This window comes from Ambystoma mexicanum, chromosome 13 (assembly GCF_040938575.1).
Source record: "Ambystoma mexicanum isolate Mex_15411 chromosome 13, UKY_AmexF1_1, whole genome shotgun sequence".
NCBI classification, from domain to species: domain Eukaryota; kingdom Metazoa; phylum Chordata; class Amphibia; order Caudata; family Ambystomatidae; genus Ambystoma; species Ambystoma mexicanum.
Genome location: NC_090938.1, coordinates 658,668,710 through 658,690,797, shown reverse-complemented (window position 1 = coordinate 658,690,797; position 22,088 = coordinate 658,668,710). Strand labels below are relative to the sequence as shown.

Below are 22,088 nucleotides of genomic sequence, written 5' to 3'. Positions count from 1 at the left end.
ACAGACCCCCAAAGCCCCTACCTTGACCCCTATCTCCAAAAAGTTTTCTCCAAGAGCAGGGATCCTAGAGACCAGCACAAGTCAAGCTCCTCTAAGGATAAGGACTCTGGATAGGAGAGACAGACCTAGAGTGCAATCATCCACCCCAGAACCTGTGGTTTTTCCTGTCCAAGACACCTCTGAAGAGCCTGATCAAGCAAAGCAGTCTGATCATATCTGTGTAGATGAGGAAGTTAATCCCACCTCTACCTACCTAGGGGCTATGCCCAGTTCAGCCTCATGGACCGCACATGATATTGAGTCATGGGTCTGACTTGTTTGGGTAATTCTTTCGATTAACATCCACATGTTCTCACAAATCTTGCCAACAAGCTTCCCACTAGCCAGGCGTCTGGCTCAAAAACAAGACGCAGCCTCAGTCACAATTACCGGCACAACGAGTAAGAAAAGATCTTTCCCCCAATGGGACTGTCCGTGGAGCCAGCCCCAAAACTCCCTGCCTCTCCTCTGGCCTGTACGACCTGGATTTAGGGGATGATGAATACATGGATGAATGAGCCTTATTATGACGAGTACGATTGGGGGGGGGGGGGGGAGTTTCGGGGGAACGATCACGATCAGGATCAAGAATATGCCAAATCAGTAGTTTTTGCAATGGACTCTGGTCCCGCAAGACCCTCCTTTACCCGACTCTCCAGTGGACAACCAGCACCTGTTCAATGATCTACTCTTAAGGGCTGCAGATCATTTCGGGTTCGAAACGCGACAGATCCAACAGGATAAGGTTTTTGCAGAAAATAACTTGGGCGACAAACCTGCAGCCCAATTTTTTCCAAAGTAGGATTCAGCCTTCCTTAGAAAGGCTGACTGAAGCCAGGGCGGTAAACCCTAGAATTGAGAAACTCATCCGCCCAGCACCTCCGTCCCTTTATATATAAGGGGCCAACTTCGGCCAGACTCTTTGGTAGCCACCACTACCAAGAAGAGAGCTGGTACCCCCTTGGCATCCTCCGGTGCTCCTCCGGACAAGGAGAGCAGAAAACTGTATGCCATGGGTAGGAAAATGGCGTCATCAGCAGCATACCAAGCACGGATAGCAAAGAATTCCACCTTTATTATCCAGCTACGACTGCACCAAATGGGATGAGGTGACGGCCCTGGCGGAGTCAGCACCAGAGCCACTTGACTCCAAACTCTCCCCTATGGCTGCCGATGGCAGAGCTACAGCTGTTCTCCTGAAAAACAACTTTGATGCAGCGGATAACTCTGGCCGCGTTATCGCAGAAGTCCAAATCTTTAAACTCCACGCCTGGCTTAGACAGTCTGGGTTCAAATTGGAAACGCAAGCTACATTACTCAACATGCCTGTTGAGCTGTATGTGTTTAGTAAAGCAGTTGAGGATGCTCTAAAGTCTGCCAAGGAAGAATGAGACACTAAAAAGCCTTGGCCAAATGACAAACAACCAGGCCAAAGAGGTGGCAATTTTCGTCGCTTTCGGAGGTCAAAACAGGCACCGGATATAATCTGAGCCATGGTTCCTCATGGAACACCAACCAACAGGCTATCCAGGGTTACCCCAGAGGTCAGCGCAGGGGTCGTGGAAAAGGGAGAGGTTCCCCCACCAGAGGTGGAGGGACACCCTCCAAGCAATGACACCCTGCTACAGGTCCCCTCCCATGCCGAATCTTTTTTTCACCCATGCATGGGAGGGTATAACATCGTAAAAGTGGGTGCTGTTGACGGTGACAGGAGGTTATGGTATAGAAGGGAAGACCCATCAAAATCTCCCACTGTGACAGTAAAAAACCATCACAGGAAGAACTCATCCTGCTGGAGGAAATCTCCTAAAGGACGCCATCGAATTCGCGCCGTACAACAAGGTAAACCAAGGTATTCAACATACTTCCTTGTTCCAAAGAAAGATCTGACCATGCGCCTGGTACTAGACCTGCGCCCTGCAAACAAGTTTGTCAAGCCACAAAAATGTTGCATGACACTACAAGAAGTAACCCCTCTGTTAAAACGGGGGGGGGGGTACGGGGGGGGGGGTACGGGGGGGGTTGCATGGCAACATTGGACATGGAAGATGCTTGCTTTCATATTTCAATGTTCCCAGCGCACAGAAGATTCTTGCGGTTCAAAGTAGCAGACCAGCACTACCAGTTCAAGGTGCTGCCCTTTGGGATAGCCTCGGCTCCAAGGGTGTTCACCAAGGTACTGGTGGTGGTGTCAGCGCACCTACGCAGGCAGTCAATCCCAGTGTACTCTTACCTGGATAACTGCCTGATCACGGGAGAAACCTACGATCTTTGCAAGCTAAACACGCAAAGAACTATAGACCACCTCTTCCAATTGGGCTTCTCAATAAACGAGAAAGTAAAGTCTGGTACCAAACGCATTGCGTTCGTAGGAGCTGTATTAGATATGAAAACCGCTTAGCCTTCCCATCCATGTAAAGACTGCAAAACATGCTTAAGCAAATACCCGGTCTCCGGATCAGTGTACGCAAAGCAATGCGTCTGCTAGGTATGATGGCATTGTGCATTTACCTGGTCTGAACCCCCCTCCCTCCCCATGCGCGCCTGCGACCAATGCAGCAGTGGTTGACGAAACACTGGTCTCAGGCAAGTCGTCAGTGGGACGATCTAGTGGTTGTTTTGCTAATACTGGTTCTGAACTTACGCTGGTGGTCAAGGGGGGGAACCTTTCCATGAACCGGAAGCGCAGGCGGTCGTCACAACAGACGCGTCACTTTCCGGGTGGGGGGGACCAACTACCTTCACCACATAGCACACGGCCTGTGGTCACAAGAGACCGCACAAAGGCACATAAACATACTAGAGTTATTGGCAATCCTCAAGGCACATCAGCTACAAAGAGCTATGTCCTCTTTTTGGGGGCTGTGTGGATGAGGGCTGAAACGTTCAATAAACAAAACTTGCCACAAACAGCTTCGTATCTTCATGCTTTAGGGTTGTTCCAAATATCCACTTAACACTTTCACAAACACATATTCATCATTGAGCTGAAGAAACATGGATTAAAAAAAATATACATATTTTAATCTTTATAAATCACAATAAATGACATTTACTTAAATCTAAACCTATATCACTCGTCCAGTAAAGATAGTGTATCTAAAAAAAGAGAATTTATATTGTCAATCAATGAAAACGGATTATTCAATCAATTAATCGTTTGTCCTTCTCAATCTCCATTTTTAGGGAGAATTAATGTGTCAACACTCAACGTGTTTCTAGAACCAATATACAATTGGTGAAATGCAATTGAATTAATCTTGCTCGCGTGTCCCATTGGTACTGTCTTCAGGACACTTGTTTTCATCACGTGATGGCATTTAACGTGCTGCATAATAAGGGCATATTGCATTCCAATCAATCTAAAACCAAAACCTACATAAAACCTCGTTATTACCTTGTATCATTCTTTTTGTGTTGTCGGACACTGTGGATATGAAAAAAAAACTAACCTAACCCTACCATTTATTTAGCATGAGTGCAACTAATCGTATTAACAGCCAAAATCCATTTCTATTAATTTTTGCCAAGTGAATGTACGCTCCAATGTCAGCACACCAACTCTTGATTCAGCCTATGAATGCCTCACTGACTTCCATGGTAAAATACATGATCGACTTTTGTCAGAATAAGGGTCGAATGCTCTTAAATACGAAAAACCTCAACATATTTAATAACTTATTTACCGCTAATCCCTATTCCAAATAGGGGAAGTGGATTTCTCATCTTGTTTTTCATATGGTCCATAGGACGATCATAAGGAGGGGAGGTCCTCTGCAATATTAGTCATCAGTCCGAAATGAAACTGCAAAGAGAAGGGGGTTGTGATGTTACTATCAGATGTATTCGTGTCCTTACCCACTCTTCCTTATGCTGTATATTTCTTATCAGTGCTGTCTTGGTATCTCCTTGATAGACTGCTCCCCACCGTTCTGGGGGTGAAATGTATGAATCGCAACCTCCGACTTCAAAGTGGCAATCTACCCGGTTCTGTTCTGTTGGGGCGAGAGCATCATAGATTGCTTGGGCTCCCTATCCTCTTGTCACCAAGGTTCAATCATGCGTTTGTGATGTTACCTATTTCTGAATATACCCAGTCTGCCTCCTTTTCTCATTCTGGCACTTCGCTGATCACGTGATCTGTTTAAATCTGCTCTACACGACGTCTTTTCAGTCATCCTTGCTGTGCCCTTCTGTATGTTAATGGCTCTGTGCAGTAGTGCCGACATGGAACTGATCACATGATAGGATTCAGTATACTCCAAAACATGACGTGTACGGACCCACACAGTGAGTCATGTGGGCGGACGCAATCTTGGAATGGGCTATTTTCACGTTTTAGCAACAATAGGGCTTAATTGTCTTTATATTTTATGCCCTTATTGCAAATGTATCGAGTTACTGATATTTCGAAAAACCGTTTTGGAGAACCACTTGGCGCTTAACAATCTCATGGCAGAGTGATATTATTGGGTCTATTTCGTCTGGTACTGTGATCACCATAATTGTTCAATAGTACATGGGTTGGTGTCTACAGTATCGGTCCCATTCAGACCCTCATTTCGGACATGTATCTAGTGAATGAATAACCCCCACTCTATGGAAACGGTCAAGCCATCTTTCACTTTATTGAGGTCATATATCCATTTTTGTTCTGCTTTTCTGAGTTTTAAACCCTTTCTCCCCCTCTCGGTGTGGTCCAATTGTTTGGATAATGAACCACTGCATGTCATGATTATGATTGGCTGCTCTGAAGTGAGCTACTAATGGTTTATCAGGTAGACTGCTTTTTACGCAAGACCTGTGCTCACAGATACGCTGTCGTATGGGTCTGTTTTAACAATATATAAAAGGCCACACGGGCACCTAATTACATATATGGCCCATTTTGTATTGGTTTGTAAAGGTCTTAAGTACCCATTTATGGCCTTTGAGATTTATTTCTTTGTTCGTTAAACTACATACCGAACATTTTCCACACTTCCGTAACTGGTGGCAGATTCCACAGGGTTGACTGAGTCAAATTGGTTTCTGGGTCCACTGTCTTGCAAGTCTGAGCCATTTTGTCCTGCAGATTAAGCATACGTTTAAACGCAAAACGTGGTTTCTTAATTACAAAATCTTGTGTTAATCATGCCCCAGTTTTTGAGTATGTGTTTGTGAACGTGTTAGGTGGATATATGGAACAACCCTAAAGCATGAAGGGAGGAAGCTGTTTTTGTGTTAAATTTTGTTTATTGAATCCTCAAGGCACTACAAGCCTTCGAAGAACATCTGACGAACCAATCGGTACAAGTCCTAACAGATAACACTACCACCATGTTCTATGTCAACACAGGTACGCACTCTCTCCAAATCTGTCCAAGCTGGCGCAGAAAATATGGAAGTGGGCACTCGGACGAGGGATCTCCCTATCCTCCCAACATGTTCCAGGGGTACTCAAGCGGACTCTGCTGAGAGATCCTCTGCCAAGAGCACGATTGGCAACTGCACGCAGACGTAGTAGACCACATCTTCTCTCTTTGGGGCTACCCCTCTAGACTTGTTCACTAGAAGAGAACAAGCAATGCCCCGACTTTGCGTCCAGATTCCCCCTACCAGACTCCAAGGGGGAACGCCCTATGAATGACGCCCTATGAATGAATAGGTCAGGGAGATTTGCTTACTCTGCTATTGCCACAAGTGGAAGAGATTTGTCATTTGGTGTCAATCTATGCAGATAAACCCCTTAGAGGGTACTCAATCACACATTCTTTCTTACATGCTGCACCTGTTGGATTCAGGGTTGGTCTTTAATTCTCTTAAAGTACACATAGCAGCTTTATCAGCCTACACCACCTCGCAAAGTAAAATCTCATGGTGGAAAGTGCCAGTCATTAAGGCATTCATGGAGGGAGTAGAGTGACTACACCCTCCGGTTTCTAATCCCCCGCCTGGTTGGCATCTAAATGTAATACTAACAACTCATGGGACCCCCCCTCCCCTTCGAGCCTTTGCATCAGGCTACTCTTAGACACACAACCTATAAAACTGCCTTCTTCGTGGCAATTGCCTCCATAAGAAGAGTCGGCGAACTCCAAGCCTTGTCAGTGCAGGACCCTTTCTTTATCATTCATAAAGAAAAATTGGTTGTACAGACGCACCCTAGGTTCTCACCTAAATTAATTTCCAAGTTTCACGTAAACCAATCCATAGAGCTCCCGGCCTTCTTCCAGAAGCCAACAAGCTCAGCTGAGGTCAAACTCCATACACTAGATGTGAGTAGGGCGGTTCTCTACTACGTAGATAAGACCAAACCGCTGAGGAAGACTGATCAACTGTTAGTCTCCATGGCTACAGGCAAACTGGGAGAACAGGTTTCCAAAAAAGCAATCGCCAGATGGATAGTTAAATGTATACAATTATGCTATTCATTATCAGACAAAACACTGCCTGTAACACGGAGCCCACTCCACACGAGGTACCAAGGTTGCTCTAGCCTTCATTGCAAATGTCCCCCTAGACAGCATTTGCAAGGCAGCTACATGAAGCTCAGTTCATACCTCAGCATTACTGCATTGACCCCCTTTCCAAGACAGATACACAGGTAGAACAAGCGGTTCTAAAACATCTATTTGCCGCTACTCCTTCTCTTGACCCACCACCTTCTCATAACACTGCTCGCTAATCTATGCATAGCATGTGATCGAGCAGCATCAGAAGGAATACATTACTCGCTGTAATCCTATTTCTGGTGCTTGTATCTGCTTTGATTCACTTGCGCCCACCCTTCCTCCATTGAGAGAAGGTGCACAGATGTTACATGAGCTTTTTATATATCTGCTTTGAAACTCTGTACTCGCACTACTCCTCGTGCTACCTCCATGTCGGAAAAAAATACAATCTGAGGGACCTACACGCATGAGGGATCATGGGTACAGGGGATGTCACAATAGGGATAGTATTACTGGCACGCCCCTTTTCGATGTCCATTTTCGAAAAACCTGTAATTCTCTGCAGCTTCCACTAGATGTCGGCCTATGCATAGCATGTGAATCTAAGCAGATACAAGCACCAGAAATACGATTACAGTGGGTAATGTATTCCATATTGAACATTTAACTCCCATGTCAGATTGTCAAGTTTGTGCTTACTTGAGGTCTCAAGGACCTACTTGGGAGCATTGTATCGCTGTCCTCTTTGAAGTGGGAAGGTACTGAAGTGGGAAAGTACCTTGAGTGAGAATTGCCTGTGCTCTTGAAGCAGTGTTGGTCCCAAATAAGCATCCCTTTTAATAATGTACACTTATGTTAATTGACTTGTGACTGCACTTATGATTGAGTTTTCTTGGACCATTAAATGCCTTTGCACAAGCCATATGATGGGCTAAAAAACGTCACTGTTCCCCCTTTAGGCCTCGGAGCAAGGACGACCACCAGAACACACCAGCAAATTCTATGCCAAGGGAGCACTGCAGTACCTGGTACCAATACTGACGCAAACTCTCACAAAGCAGGTAAGTGTTGCTAAGATGTCTGCTCTTACTTGGTAGAAGCACGTGAATTTGCAATCGCAGTTTTTAGAGCACCATGCTACTAGACTGGATAGTTGTGTTTATGCACTCCTGCATGCACTGTTTGGTTTTTGAGCATGATGAATTGGTGCGTTTGTGTATAAGCTTATGTGCCTTGAAAGGCATTGACCTGAAAGTGGGTACAATGGGACAATGATTCTAATTTGCTCCTTGGAGACTAGTTGCATTTCAGACAGACATTTTTAGTGTGCGATTCCTGCTTGGCGAGGATTGGGGCTGTCTGGGAGGCGAGGAGGGGGGGTTGTGCTTGTGTAAGAAGTGAGATTGAGATGTTTGCTTGCAGAGGATGGTTCGGTTGTGCATGGAGCACTGGTATTTTACTATTCTAATATATTTCTAAATCTTGCTTTAGGATGAGAATGACGATGATGATGATTGGAACCCTTGTAAAGCAGCTGGCGTCTGCCTCATGCTCTTATCTACTTGCTGTGAAGATGACGTTGTTCCCCACGTTCTTCCCTTCATCAAAGAACATATAAAAAATATTGATTGGCGATACCGGGATGCAGCAGTGATGGCGTTTGGGTGCATTTTAGAGGGCCCAGAACCCAGTCAACTGAAGCCGTTAGTAATTCAGGTAAGGCACAATGTTGTCTTAGGGGGTCTCTCAGTGGCCAAACTTTCAAGTTGCAAGCTTCTATCCACCCCCTCACCCCTTTCAATTATCCACAAACACACCATGTCTTTCCAAATAGTTGATTGTCACTAGCTAGTGGGAAGTGCATGAGGCCTGTGGTGTGGGAGGAGTCTCATTTTGTTCACTTGGTGTGAATCCATATTTTCCGGGTCTTTACTTACTCCCTATCCCCCTTTTTGGGTCTTTACTGATTTTCCTCGTTGTCTAGATGCTCAGTTAATTTACTGGGGTACAATTCTCTAGAGCTATGCAAGGCTTGATGCAGAACACCTTGTGCTCTCTGCCCTTACATGCTCTCTACTGCCTCGCTCTTGATATCTAACGCGATCAGGGGTGGCATGATCTGCTTCTTAAGATTACACATGCCTCATGGTGCTGTACCTCAAACAGCAGCAACTGTCTGAACTGGAGCGCTTCATGGCCTAGTGTGATCAGTGACATGACCCTTCAATGACTCGTTACTAATCCTTGTGGTGGTAAGCTTTTAATATAGGAACACTGGCTACTGTCCTTAACCGCATTCATGGCGCAATAGTTTTAAAGAGCCAAAGCGACTCAAACCACCATACAAACTACTATACTTGGCATTAGTACTCCCTTTATAACGCATAACCTTATCCTTTCCAGTAGAAGTGTTGGCATTTTGTTTATTCATTTTTTTTGTCTGTCCCATATCTGGTGTACTCTACCTTGACCCATTGTGAGCACATGTACTCCAAAGAACTGAAATGAGTAGCCTTGTTTGTCCAAGAATGTTGTAATAAAAAGGAATCACAATTTGGTTCTTGATAGCGTTGTCATTCGTAATTTAAAGGTGGTGCCTATGGTTTGGTAAATGGGCAGGTAAGAGCCCACCCTCTCGCATTGGTCCCAAAGGGAGCCTTACCCATCTGTGTGAATCTATTCTAGCTGTAACCCAGCATGTAGGCTTGAGACTTCCCTTTTGCTAAGAACAAAATCATTGCACCCCAGGTTTCCCAGGTGTACATGACAGAAAAGCAGTGGCTGGACATGCTGTCCCACTTTTTGACATCCACATTTCAGCAGGGTTTCTTTGTGGAAATAAAGAACCAGGATTTCCCATTTTCTAAACGGGAACTATAAATGGAAGCCGTCTCAACTAAGTGGTAAATTTCAGCACAGTTGGTCTGCACCTCAATCATTAGCCAGGTGTACAGTAGATGGACACATCTTGCACTTGTTTTTTTGCCTTGTCTGCCTCCAGGAATGAGATCAATTAATTCCCTCTAATGCCGTTTTTTTTTTTTTTTTTTGCAGGCAATGCCCACATTAATAGATTTAATGAAGGATCCTAGTGTGGTGGTTCGAGACACGACTGCATGGACTGTTGGGCGGATCTGTGAACTGCTTCCTGAAGCGGCCATAAATGATATGTACCTGGCACCCTTGCTGCTCTGTCTGATAGAGAATCTAGGCGCTGAGCCTAGAGTGGCATCTAATGTCTGCTGGGTAAGCCTTGACAAGGATAGATTGAAAAGGCTGGTTAATATGGAGTTCTGTTCTGCTTCAGTTGTTGATGGGTTTCTGGCTCTGTGTATGCACCACGAAAAAGTAGAACAGCTAGGATGAGCTTGTCCTCTGTGGAGCAGGTACTCACCCTGTGGTTGGACAGATCTTGGTTGCTGTTGTCCCAGTCTGTGCTTGTGTTCTGGGGCCTGCCCAGGTTTGGTCTTGATGGCCATTAATCGGCAAAGCCTTTAATGGCTCTTTTTTCTTAGGCATTCTCCAGTCTTGCTGAAGCTGCCTACGAAGCTGCCGATGTGGCTGATGATCAGGAGGAGCCGGCGACCTACTGCTTGTCATCCTCATTTGAACTCATTGTGCAAAAGCTTCTTGAAACAACTGACAGGTACCTGGCCCCTCTAGGACATGAATGTGCTTTTTGTCCCAATGATCACCATCCAGGTGCTTATTAAATTACTTGTTCCATGTTTTCTGAATGGAGCGTTTTATCCTGGACCCTTCTGATCTGTATCATTTGATTACTGGTAGTGTTGGTTAAACCATAATCCCAGAGTTTCTCCCTTCTATGCTGTTTGTTTTTCGTAAGGTATTAACTACCATTTGATATGGCCACCTGGATCGGGAATGCAGCAGGCTTGTTTTTCTGTTTGGCTGTAGTCTGGCCTTGCCTACTAAATGGCATTTATTGACCACACAGTAGGAATTTGAACTGCATGCATTGTCCCGGCTTCATTTTTGTCTTGAGTTTCTGGTGGCTTGTATGGCTGGGGCTAATGATTTTTTCTACTGTTTAGACCGGATGGCCACCAGAATAACCTTCGAAGTGCAGCATATGAAGCCCTGATGGAGATTGTCAAAAATAGCGCCAAGGACTGTTACCCTGCTGTTCAAAAGACTACCCTTGTTATCATGGAGCGATTACAGCAGGTTCTCCAAATGGAGGTGAGTGGTTTCACCTGGATGAACTCCTATTTTCAAAATGTAAATTATGCGATTACCTCTTCAGCCGATCACCATTCATAAAAATGCACCCAGTTTGTGGTGCTTCGTAAAGACTTGCATCAACAAGCTAATCTACAGCAGCTGGTGCCCTGCCAACTCTGCCCCTTTAACGCTGTTAACGTTCTGTAAAGATATCTGGGCTTAGTGTCCCTTGTTAATGGGGCAGGAGGTGTTTTTTGCTGCTTTCCCCCTCTATAGAATTTTTGTACATTTTTTTTGGGACCTGACAATTGGAGGTATGTGCACACAGCACTTTGTAGTGAGTGTGGTAGGGATACGTCTCCAGCATGGGGTTTGGCATGGATTCACATACTCGTGAATATTCCACGCCGTCAGGCTGGGAATACTCGGTAAAAGGAAAAAATCTGTTTGTTTAATTTCTGAACTGTATCTCCTAACAACCAATCACTGAGCTCTGGGTCATAGTGCCCTCTACCTAAGCCCCTCCTCAGGCAGCAGTCTTCAGATTTTTACCGCAAGTTCAAGTGGTCCTCATGCTTTGCTCTTCAAGCTTTTTGCTGCGTTTTTTGCTTTAATAGTTTGGTCAATCAAGCCTGTGTACTCAATCGATCATCCTTCTGACTTACTGGGACCAGCTTTTCGTAGTTTTCATTGCCCCTAAAGGGCTGTTTTCGAGTTTTCTTGGAGGCTTCCAGAAGATTCTTCAGGCCTACACCACGTGGATCATGTCGGATGAGAAGGACAGTGCTTCTCTTCAAGCTGTGCTCCGACTGCAGTTTGCAGAATGTATACATGGACGAGCATTCCCAGTGGATTTATTGCCTTCACCCGGCGTTCAAGGAGGAAGATTGTGCTTTTTGCTGTGGCTTTTTGAAGCGCACTTTGAGGAACCAATGGCTGGAAGCATGGCTGCAGGTGAAGGCCGCTGCACTGGTTGGCACCTAGGGGCATGCCTCTCCCGGATCTGGGAAAACTGAGCAGGCTGCCAAGTCCCTTGAGGGTGCCCAACACAAAGCCAAGCACAGAGTCCGCTTCCGCCAGGGTCGCATACCCATCAGTCAATGCTCTTGTTACTCCAAGAGAAAGTCGGATAACACGGGTAAGTTACGGGAGAAGGCCAAGCAGGGTAGTGTCCCGCCGACCTGCGCGGAGAAGGCCTAAGGGGAGACAAATGTTCCGATCCGGCCCCAAAGGAGAAGGCCAAACAGGACAAGGAGCCCGGCCTCACTGTGAAGGCCCAGGTGCAGTAGGTGAAACCTTCACCCTCTTTGAGGTGGTGGTGTTGATTTGAAAGGCCGAAGGGCCGGACTCGAGTACTCCAGCGACAACAAGGGAGGAAACACTTCAACATGCCCTCTGATAACACTCCGGAGAAGAGGATGCAAGACCAGAGACCGACCAGCCCCCTCCCCCTAGTCCCAAAAAGAGGGTTGTAGGGGAGGGGGGGGCATAGAAGGTGTGCAAGGTCTGCAGGGAACAGACATTTCTTCGGCTGAAGATTAGGTCATTCTCTTCCAGGAGGGCGATGACAACGGACGCGCTGGGGACTCTCCACACAACAGGGATATCATCGGAGGCGACAAGGGGACCCTGGATGATAGGGGGGGGGCAGGCCCTTCCCCTAAGCCCCTGAGGCTGCCCAAAGACTTTTCACTGGACATCATCTAGCACCTCAACTCTGTGCCCAAGTTAGGATACCGACGATCCTGCTGCCTGCCCTCCCACGGCACCAGTTGCCCCGTTGCCACCGGGGAAGCACCGACCAAGAGGAGACACCTGATGCCTCCATGCCACCCTTCACATATAAGTGAGATGAAAGAACACCCCAGCTTATAAGGACTGGGAGGTAAGGTATCCTCATCCATAACAGGTTGAGAAGGTAGTATCATGCATTAATCTTTTATAACGATAGTAGCAATAGGTGGTATTACAAAAGTAGCGACTCTGTATAAAGGAATGGGACTGGATTTAGTCACTTATTTTTTGTATATTTTATCTTGCTGTCTCTTGTGGTGAAGGAAGGTCGGTCGATGAGTTGCAGTGAGAGTGGAAAAGTGGGTTGATTGTAATTTTGTGTAAACAATAGCTGCTTGTGCAGCATAGCAGTTGGGTTTAAGTGGTATTCGGGACGCGCACAACATTATGGAGGAAGAAACTTATAAAACACATGCATAGGGTTCTGCCACTGTATTGTGACAGAATAAACAATGGATAGTAGAAACAAAGGAAGGGGGACATACTGCTCCTGGCCAGAGCACTGCTCCCATAATGCCTTTGGCATAGCTTACACCAACTATGCCGACGATGCGCATGTCCTACCTCACCGGATCCTATGACACAGATTCCAAATATAAACTACCTTTCAAACATGGATGACTGCCAATGGGCTATGCCTCAATGGAGACAAGACAGTGATCATCCTCCTAGGCCCCAAAGAAACCATCTAAACTCAACCAAAAATACTGCAACTTCAACATTGATAACACCATTATTCCTGTCTCCTCTGTGAAGACCCTCAATCTGCTTAGACTCTACAATGTCAATGTCAAGTCATTGCCTCTGTCCACACCATTAAACTAATAACTGCCATCAAACCCTTCCTCTCCAACCATCACTGCCTCCATCGCTCAAGCCACCATCGGAGCGAAATTAGATTATTGCAAAACTCTCCTAGCTGGCACCTCGGCAAAACAAATCTAACTTGGCCTCATAAACATTCCAAAACAACGCGCTCAGAGCTGCCCTGAGTATCCCCAAAATAGATCACATTACACAGACCAGACTGGCTGCCCACTGGCTCCCCGTAAAAGAGAATCACTTTCAAGACCCTCGCTTTAACTCATAAATGTCTTAGCCTCTTCGCCCCATCGTACTTATCAGAAACAATCACCAGAGATCCCTCCTCCCGTCATAGGAGAAGCCAATATGCTAACCAACTACACATCCCTCCTATTATAAGAGCCAAAGCAGGAGGGATCGGTTTTCCTCACCTAGCTCCCAAGCTCTGGAATGCCCTAACCAACGACCTCGGGGATGTGACCTCACTCATTGCTTTCCGCAAAGGTCTCCAAACCAAGCTCTGTAATAACATACTCCCCCCACCCCCCCCCCCACCATTGTACTCTGCCTGCTACTGTCCTTCCTTGTAATCATGTTTCTGATGCTTGTTAATCTGCTTAGAATCACATGCTGTGCATGTAGTCCGACATCAAGTGGTGACCGCAGAGTATTGCATCTAGCCTTTCGGGGCCTTCAAGGGGACGTCGGCATAGGCGTGTCTGTAACACCATCCCTATCGTGATGTGTAGTGTACCCAAAATCTCTCACGCACCGAGGTCCCTCAGATAGTTTATTTCCGCCCAGATAACTGATCGCCCTATAGCAGAGCTCTTAAATAAGACATTGTTTATCTTTAACCGACTTTGTCGGTTTCCCCGTTGGGTCCCCTCGACAAGAACAACTTTGACGAAGACGGTGGGGGAATTGTCTACGGTGGTGGACTTTGGTGCCTAAGATCCGGTGGCCGCAACTTCCACGTGGTTGGGCCCTCCGGCCGTCCTTTACAATAGGGAGAGTGGGGTCAGGGTGGCCCCCTCCAGGTCTGGTCATCTTTTCCTTTTGCTATGGAAAGGACTCCTTTAAGGTGCCATAAGTGTAGGGTCAGATATCCTTGGAAAGATGAGCACAATCCGTGCAACACCTGTCTCCCATTAGATCACGCCGAGAAGTGGTGTGCGGCGTGTAAACTTCTTAAGGAGCACCGAGTAAAACGGTGGGCTGCGTACTACAGTATGTCGTGAGTGGAGACCCCCCTCCCCTGCCACACCTGCCGAAGTGAGGGGGGCGGCGACTTCTAATGACCAAGCATCCGTTGCAGATGTAATGGACCTTGAAGCGGACACTTCTACTAGGTAGGTCTGTCACGCCCGTCCCTGACCCTTCAAGGCCTGACTCTGGTCTCGCTTCAGGGACAACACCCGGCGACTGGGGTGTACAATCACATCTCACTAAGCACACAACCCCTACGGGTACGTCAAAAAAGGTGAAAGCGCTAACAGGACCATCAAACTTGTGGATTCTTCGGTTCGTTCAGATCTAAAGCACCCCCCACCCCCATCCGCAGCAGCATTTTGCGATTGGGCAGTTGAAATCAAATAAGGGCTCTATCCCTTAATCAGGTGCACATGTCGAAGCGCGGTAATCCGATGCTACGACGGTCCTGAAGGCCTCAGTAGGCCCAAAAATGATGACTAGGCCTCAAATCGAAAATCCGACCGCTAAACCCTCTAACACCGCAGAAGGTAATAAATCTACCGCTAGTCCTTCTGAGCCTTTGTCTCACGTGGATTCGGCGATTATCGAAGAAAGCATCGAGAGAATAACTTCGGCGGTTGGGCTTACTCCCGTTCCGCCGAAAAGCATGGGACAGGCAGCAGATACTCAATGGCATCCCGGTTCTCAAGAGGACTGACAGTCAAGAGCCTCTTTCTAACACTCTAAGGCAATTTTCGACGCCATAGGGCGGAAGAGGTTTTTCCACCCGTAGGCCCTTCTGGGTCCTCTAAATGGACAAGGGAGAAATTTGAAGGGTGTATAGACCGCCTTGAGAATTATTTATTTTTTTTGAGCATCCTTCCCCGAAAAGATCTTGTGGAGTTTAACCTTCAATCAACACATCCAAGATCATGCTGAACAGGGGCAGAAGGCTGAAGACCTTGTCCCGATGGACACAAACTTCCTTTCTACAAAATTATGAGGACCAGGCGGATGCCACAGACAATTGGGAAGAAGCCCAGCAGGTGGAGACGGACCCATGGACACTCCCCATCACGATCAGGACACTGAGGTGTTGTGCCTGGATTCACCTCCGTCCACCCCGGCTCGCCAGGCCTCACCTGTAGACTATCAGATGGCTTTTAATACCATGTTGAAGAAGGATGCTGAGCATTTTCAGATCTCTACACAAGAGGCTGTGCCTAAACAGGACTTTGTAGAGGATATCCTTAAGGAGAAACCTCCCTCTAGCCAGGCCATCCCCCTCATTATTCCATTAGGAGAAGGTTGGCTCCCTCTCGTGTCACCAGCACAAACTCGGGCGGTGGACCCAAGAGTTAGTTATTTCGACCAGCTCCTTTGGACCCCTTATACATTAAAGGGCATGCTACCCCCTATTCTCTGGTAGTGACTAACACTTGGAAACAGGCTGGAGTACCCCTTGCCACGGGGAAGTACCTCAGGAAAGGGAATCCAAGAGGCTGTACGCATTGGGCAAGTGAGGTACCTCGGCTGCTGCGTATACAATGCATATAGCAAATAATACTACGCTGTTGGCGAGTTATGCTGACGCTCAGTGGAACTTACTCCAGGAGGTTCCAGAGCCCATCAAGTCCAAACGTCTCTCTATAGTGGCCGAAGGAAGGCAGGTGTACCAGAATGTGATAAAGAACACTCTGGACACGGCGGAAACAGCAGGCAGGTCCATGGCCCAAGGGACCTTACTCAAAAGGCATGCTTGGCTGTAGACCTCAGGGTTTAAACCTGAAACACAGGCTTTGCTCATCAATAAGTCGATTGAAGAAGCCAACCTCTTAGGAAAGGCGGCTGATGAAGCCCTAGAAACAGCCAAGAAGGAGCATGAGACCCTTTAAGTCTTTGCAAATTTGTAAACTCTCGGCGGTCCTTTCGAGGGCAGTCCCGTGCAGGTCAGAACTATGGCACGGGAAATTTCAATGCAGGACAAACTTCAGGAAGCCCCACATACTACCGCTTCAAGGGGTCAGCGACGCGCCAGAGGTAGAGGCCCCAATCCTAGAGGAGCCGCAGCCTCCTGTCTGAACTGACCATCAGATCCAGGTCCCCTCCCAGTCACCCCGGTCGGGGGCACTTAACGTCTTTGCTCACGGCATGGGAGGGGATAACTTCAGACCAGTCTTTCATAAAGACAGTCGCCCACGGGTACTGCGTGGAATTTGCCTGACCTCCACAATTCAGACAACCACGCTCACGGTGCCTTTCACCGGACCATCTGGAGATCCTGAATCAAAAGGTGGAAGCGCTGCTGGGAAAAGATGCCGTGGAAGCCGTCCCTATTCAGGTAAACAAGGGTGTTTATTCAGTGTACTTCCTTGTACCCAAAAAGGACCACCATGCTCCCTGTTCTAGACCTGAGCCCAGATAAGTTCATAAAACCTCAGTTTCGCATGATAACGCTACAGGAGTTGATCCCACTGTTGAAAAGGGGATTACATGGAAACATTGGACATGATGCATACTTTCATATTTCTATGTTGCCAGCACACAGAAAATATCAAAGGTTCATGATGGAGGACAGGCATTATGAATTCAAGGTACTCTACTTCGTCATCGTCTCGGCGCCCAGGGTGTTAGATCCTGGCAGTAGCTGCAGCACACCTGCGCAGGTGATCAGTCCCGTTTTACCCTTACCTCAACTGGCTCAAAGGGGATTCGTACATCATATGTGTTAACACCGAAAAAACCGTAGACATTCTCTTTAGTCTGGTATTTTCTATCAATGAGAAGAAATCCAGTCTAGTCCCCAGTCAAACGAAACAATTTCTGGGAGCTCTAATTCGGATGGAAGATGGCCTCTTCCCCTCCAACGAGAGGGTTCAGAACATGCCTTTTCAGATCCCTCAATACGTAGCCAGTCGGGAGGTGACGGTGTGCAAAGCCATGCGTTTGCTAGGAATGATGGCGTCATGTTCTCCACGCGCGACTGCATTCCATGCAAGAGTGGCTCAACAGCCAGTGGACAATAAGATCATCTGGTAGTCGTCTCGCCAGCCCTCGTCTCGCTCTGCAGTGGTGGTCAAGAGGAACTCTTGAAAGGGGGGGGGGGAGCCCTTCACCACCCCTGCAGTGGAAGCCACTCACAACAGACTCATCTCTCACGGGGTGGGCGAGGCAGGGGGCTCACCGCTATCTGCGGACAGCACATGGAGTGTGATCCCCTCAAGTAGCGTCCAACCATATAAACTTACTGGAGCTATTAGCGGTGTTCAAGGCATTAAAGGACTTTCAGATGCAGTGCCGATTCTAACAGACGGCACTACAGCCATGTATTACCTGAACAAACGGGGAGGCACTCACTTTCCAGGGCTATCCAAGCTGTCCCAAAACATTTGAATATGGGCTCTCGAACACAAGATATTCCTGTTGTCCCAACATGTTCCAGGGAACTCAATCTTCTGGCAGACGTGCTCAGCAGAGATTTTCTGCTGCCCAAAGAATACAAATGGCGTCTGCACGAAGACACCGTGTCCAATGTCTTCGCAGAAAGGGGATTCCCAGAGATTGACCTGTTGGCATTGGGCATTCTCCCGAGTTGCGAAGACTACGCCTCCAGGTACCCCCAGAACCGCTCCAAGGGGAACGGCTCTGGATAACATGGTCAGGGAAATTTTTCTATGCTTCAAACCCCCCCTGCCCCTAACCCCCTTCAATAAAAGGCAATAAAGGACACACCCCAGGAGGGAATGAGACCACGACCAAGTGTGGTTGAAATTAAAAAAAGGTTCATCTAATTCGATATAGGGCATGCAAAGGACTCTGCGAACTCCGAGCGCTCTGTCTGACAATAGCAAAGACAGTTATATTACAAATACATGTCATGCATGTGCTAAGCTATAGGGGCCACATACTCTTGGAGATTGGATGGCAACGTCTAGTTACTATGTTATCTATATGCTTGGTGCTCCATGATTGGCGGGGATCCACGTGGTGGCATCGCAAAGTGCTTGGGTCAGCTGGGCTCGTCGGGGTGGAGCTCCAGGGCACCGGCTGTCAACAGAGATTCACTACTTTGGTCCTAGAAACTTTGTGGCCACTCATACACATTCATCACACTCGTCTATACCAAGTTATGTAAAACATTTAACACATCAATCTAATACCAGCGGGGGGGGGGGGGGGCACAGGGAAACAGTATACACTTCAAGGTTTCCTTCATACATCATCGTAAAGTTGTCATTAAAAGAGGGTCCAGTCTAATGGGTCCAGGTGTCTTATCAGCGAGCACGGGACAAACTACCTTCATGTTCCGTTAGATGTAGTAAATTATGGTTCTGGGGGATGTTTGTTTAAGGACTGATAACTGTCTTTGTGGTCTGCTGAATTTAGGGTGAACTAAAATACCATTGGGTCAGTGGGGGCACATAGCCGGCACCTCAAAGGCGCCGGGATTAGGGACTGGGTGGCTCGTAATTCACTTGGCCTGGCCATGGCAGTACAGTGGTTGTAGGCCGGCCTCTGACATGGAGAGGTAAATCCTTGATGCGGGTCAGCAGGAATGCGGGGAGGTAAAGCTGTGCTGTTCGAACACCAGTGAGCCCCGGCGGGCCTTGGCGGGAGGAGGGGAAGATGGCCTTGTAACTTTGTGCGAGTCCCTATTCACTGGGCTGTACAAATGCTATTAGCGAGGACAGATTGATAGTGCTGGGGGACATTGGGTAAAGTACATATTTCTACCGTTTCCATGTTTACGCAATACTAGGTTCATAAAAATGGAAGTCTTTCATTGGCACATAAGTTGCGTAACGTTAGTCAATCTAACGCTTGCAACTCATGAGGAAGGTGAAATACAAAAAGTGAGGTAGTGCCAGGTTGGGTTATATACTCGGAAGCAAGGAAACCATGTGTTTAACATTTTGATTTAAATAAAAACTCAGTGCCCTAGGTGGCTCGCATGCAGTACATTTTCCATCGCATCATATACAACCATTTTATATATTGCTTTTTTTGCTACCCTTTTTACAATAGCAGCAAACATTTGGTCAGTCCAAGGCGGATTCTCGAGTGGCTATGCATTAGGCCCCAGAACACGAAGGTGTCCTGGGGTAGGCGTGAGTCACCTTGCTTTTAATACGAGTAACTGACATTATACATTTTAACATTTTCCAACACCTTTGGCAGCATGGATAAAACAGACTCTAGAGTTTAACTTTCAGGTTTAAAACTTCATCTGGGGGGGGGACTAGGCTGGGGGTCATGAGTACCATATATCACAAGTGCAGAAGTTAGGCGCGGGGGTCAGGGTGTACTTGATGGGGATGGCTTTTGTCCTCTCAGACCACAACTTAAGTCTGGTCACTTCTACGGCAATGATGTACTGCGGAAGGTAAATGATGGTGTTTGTTCTGTTACTTGCTCGCGTCTAGTTACTCATGAGCACGGGCCTTCAGCGGATATGCCATGGAATGGAGACTGGGGAAAAGTGCAGGACTGTCTGTGCGCGGTTAAGTGGAGGCTAAGCTGCAGCTTTTGTACGTAGGCTGTTCTGCTGAGGCCTGGGTTCAGCATACTCAAAATTGAGTCTCAGTGTGTTACAAAATGGTGTCTGTTATGCTACAAGGCGAGCCGTGCAGCCTCATGTTGGTGGGCGGTGTGGGGGTGTCCTAGAGACCTGTCCTCCCATAGACGTGCTCAGCAGAGAATTTCAACTGCCCAAAGAATACAAATGGCGTCGGCATGAAGACTCATGTCCAACGTCTTCGCAGAATGGGGATTCCCAGAGATTGACCTGTTCGCAACTCAGGAGAATGCCCAATGCCAAGACAATGCCTCCAGGTACCCCCAGAACCGCTCCAAGGGGAACGATCTCTGGATAACATGGTCAGGGAAATTTGTCTATGCTTCATACCCCCAATCCGACTCCCCTTCTCAACAAGATAGTGCACAAGATGCACCAGTTACCATGATATTGGTGGCCCCCATATGGGCCTGCCAACCCTGGTTCGCTCATCTGCTGGTAATGTACCTCACCCCTCCAGTAAAACTACCCTGCCCATACATGTTGTCTCAGGACAAAGGGAGACCCTACACCCATGCCCACAAACTCTGAACTTAGCCTGGCTCCTGACGTTATAGGTAGTACACCTACAGCTCCCTCAGAGGTGCATGGACCTACTCAGGGAAGCTAGAAAACCTAACGCACGTTATTGCTATGCCAGAAAATGGAAACGTTTTCTCATCTGGTGTAATTCCAAGGGCGTCCATCCCTTCGATTGCTCACCCACACACATTGTGCTGTACCTTACCTGCTAGACACTGGGTTGGTCTTCAATTCCCTAAAGCTTCATCTGGCTGCCCTTTCAGCCTACACCACAACAAAGTTTTGTGGTGGAAGATACCGGTGATTAAGGCATTTATCTAAGGGGGTTAAGAGGATTTATCCTCTCACCCAGCTCCTGGGTGGGACCTAAAGGTGGTTTTGACAAGGCTCATGGGAGCTCCCTTTGAGCCAATGCATAAAGCAAGTCTACCTGTAAAACGGCCCGCCTTCTATTAGGAGGGTTGGCGAACTATAGGCACTTTGTTCTAGACCCCTTTGTTACAGTCCACAGGGATAAGGTAGTTCTGCGCACTCACCCCAGATTTGCGCCTAAATTAATCTCGAAGTTCCATGTGAACCAATCGATCGAACTACCTACCTTTTTCCAGAATCCCACTAGCATGACCGAAAGAAGCCTACACAAACTAGATGTGTGCAGGGCAGTCATGTTTTACCTAGAAAGAAATGAACCACTGAGGAAAACTAACCAATTGTTCCTTTCAGTGGCAGCTGGTAGAGAAGGGGGATCCTGTCTCTAAATCGGCTATCTCAAGGTGGATTGTCAAGCATCACACTGTTTCTCTCTTGCTAAGAGAACTGCCCTTCAAGCCTAGAGCATATTCTACTCTGGGCACTGGGGCATTCATAACATTAATTGCAAACATTCTCCTTGAGTCCATTTGCAAAGCGGCAACCTGGAGTTCTGTACACACCTTTACAAAACACTGTTGTCTAGACACTCACTCTAGGTATGATTCTCAGGTGGGACAAGCAGTACCAAGACATCTTTTCTCTACTGTTCCTTATCACAGCCCACCTCTGGGTACTGCTTGCTAGTCTATGCACAGCATGTGATTCTAAGCAGATTAACAAACCTCAGAAGACATGCATTACTTACCGTAATAGCATTGCTGATGGTTGGATCTGCTTAGATTCACATGCGCCCACCCTTCCTCCCTGCTTGGATGGAAGGAACTGTCATTCTCCAGCATTGGATCTTTCATGGATTCACATGCTTAGAATATTCCCCGTCGTCAGACCGGGACCCCTCGGTACACATATATAGCCTTTTTCAAAGGAAAAACTTTCGACACTTTTGTGTCCTATCTACGTCCTTCTAGGACCCGCCTACGCATGCTCCGCAGGCCGTGCTAGTATAAGAGGCCTGCCCCCGCGGCTCCCCTTCAGATTTTAACCGTCTCCAAAGTAATGGGATCTCCTCGTGTTGTCCTACTGTTTTGTACTAGGTTGCGTCATTGGATTTCGAGTAATAATGTCCTCTGTCAGGTAAAGCGCTGTTCCGTCCATGCGCGACATGCGGC

At 47.3% G+C, this 22,088-nt stretch overlaps 1 protein-coding gene across 1 annotated transcript in view; it reads left to right on the top strand.

Annotated features, from left to right (window-relative positions):
* Positions 1 to 22,088, top strand: part of KPNB1 (karyopherin subunit beta 1) — a 182,191-nt gene that overhangs the window by 117,204 nt on the left and 42,899 nt on the right. The window contains exons 9-13 of the mRNA XM_069634658.1: positions 7,433 to 7,534; positions 7,965 to 8,189; positions 9,528 to 9,719; positions 9,989 to 10,119; positions 10,529 to 10,676. Coding sequence (XP_069490759.1) covers positions 7,433 to 7,534; positions 7,965 to 8,189; positions 9,528 to 9,719; positions 9,989 to 10,119; positions 10,529 to 10,676 — 798 coding nt within the window. The remainder of the gene's footprint in view (positions 1 to 7,432; positions 7,535 to 7,964; positions 8,190 to 9,527; positions 9,720 to 9,988; positions 10,120 to 10,528; positions 10,677 to 22,088) is intronic.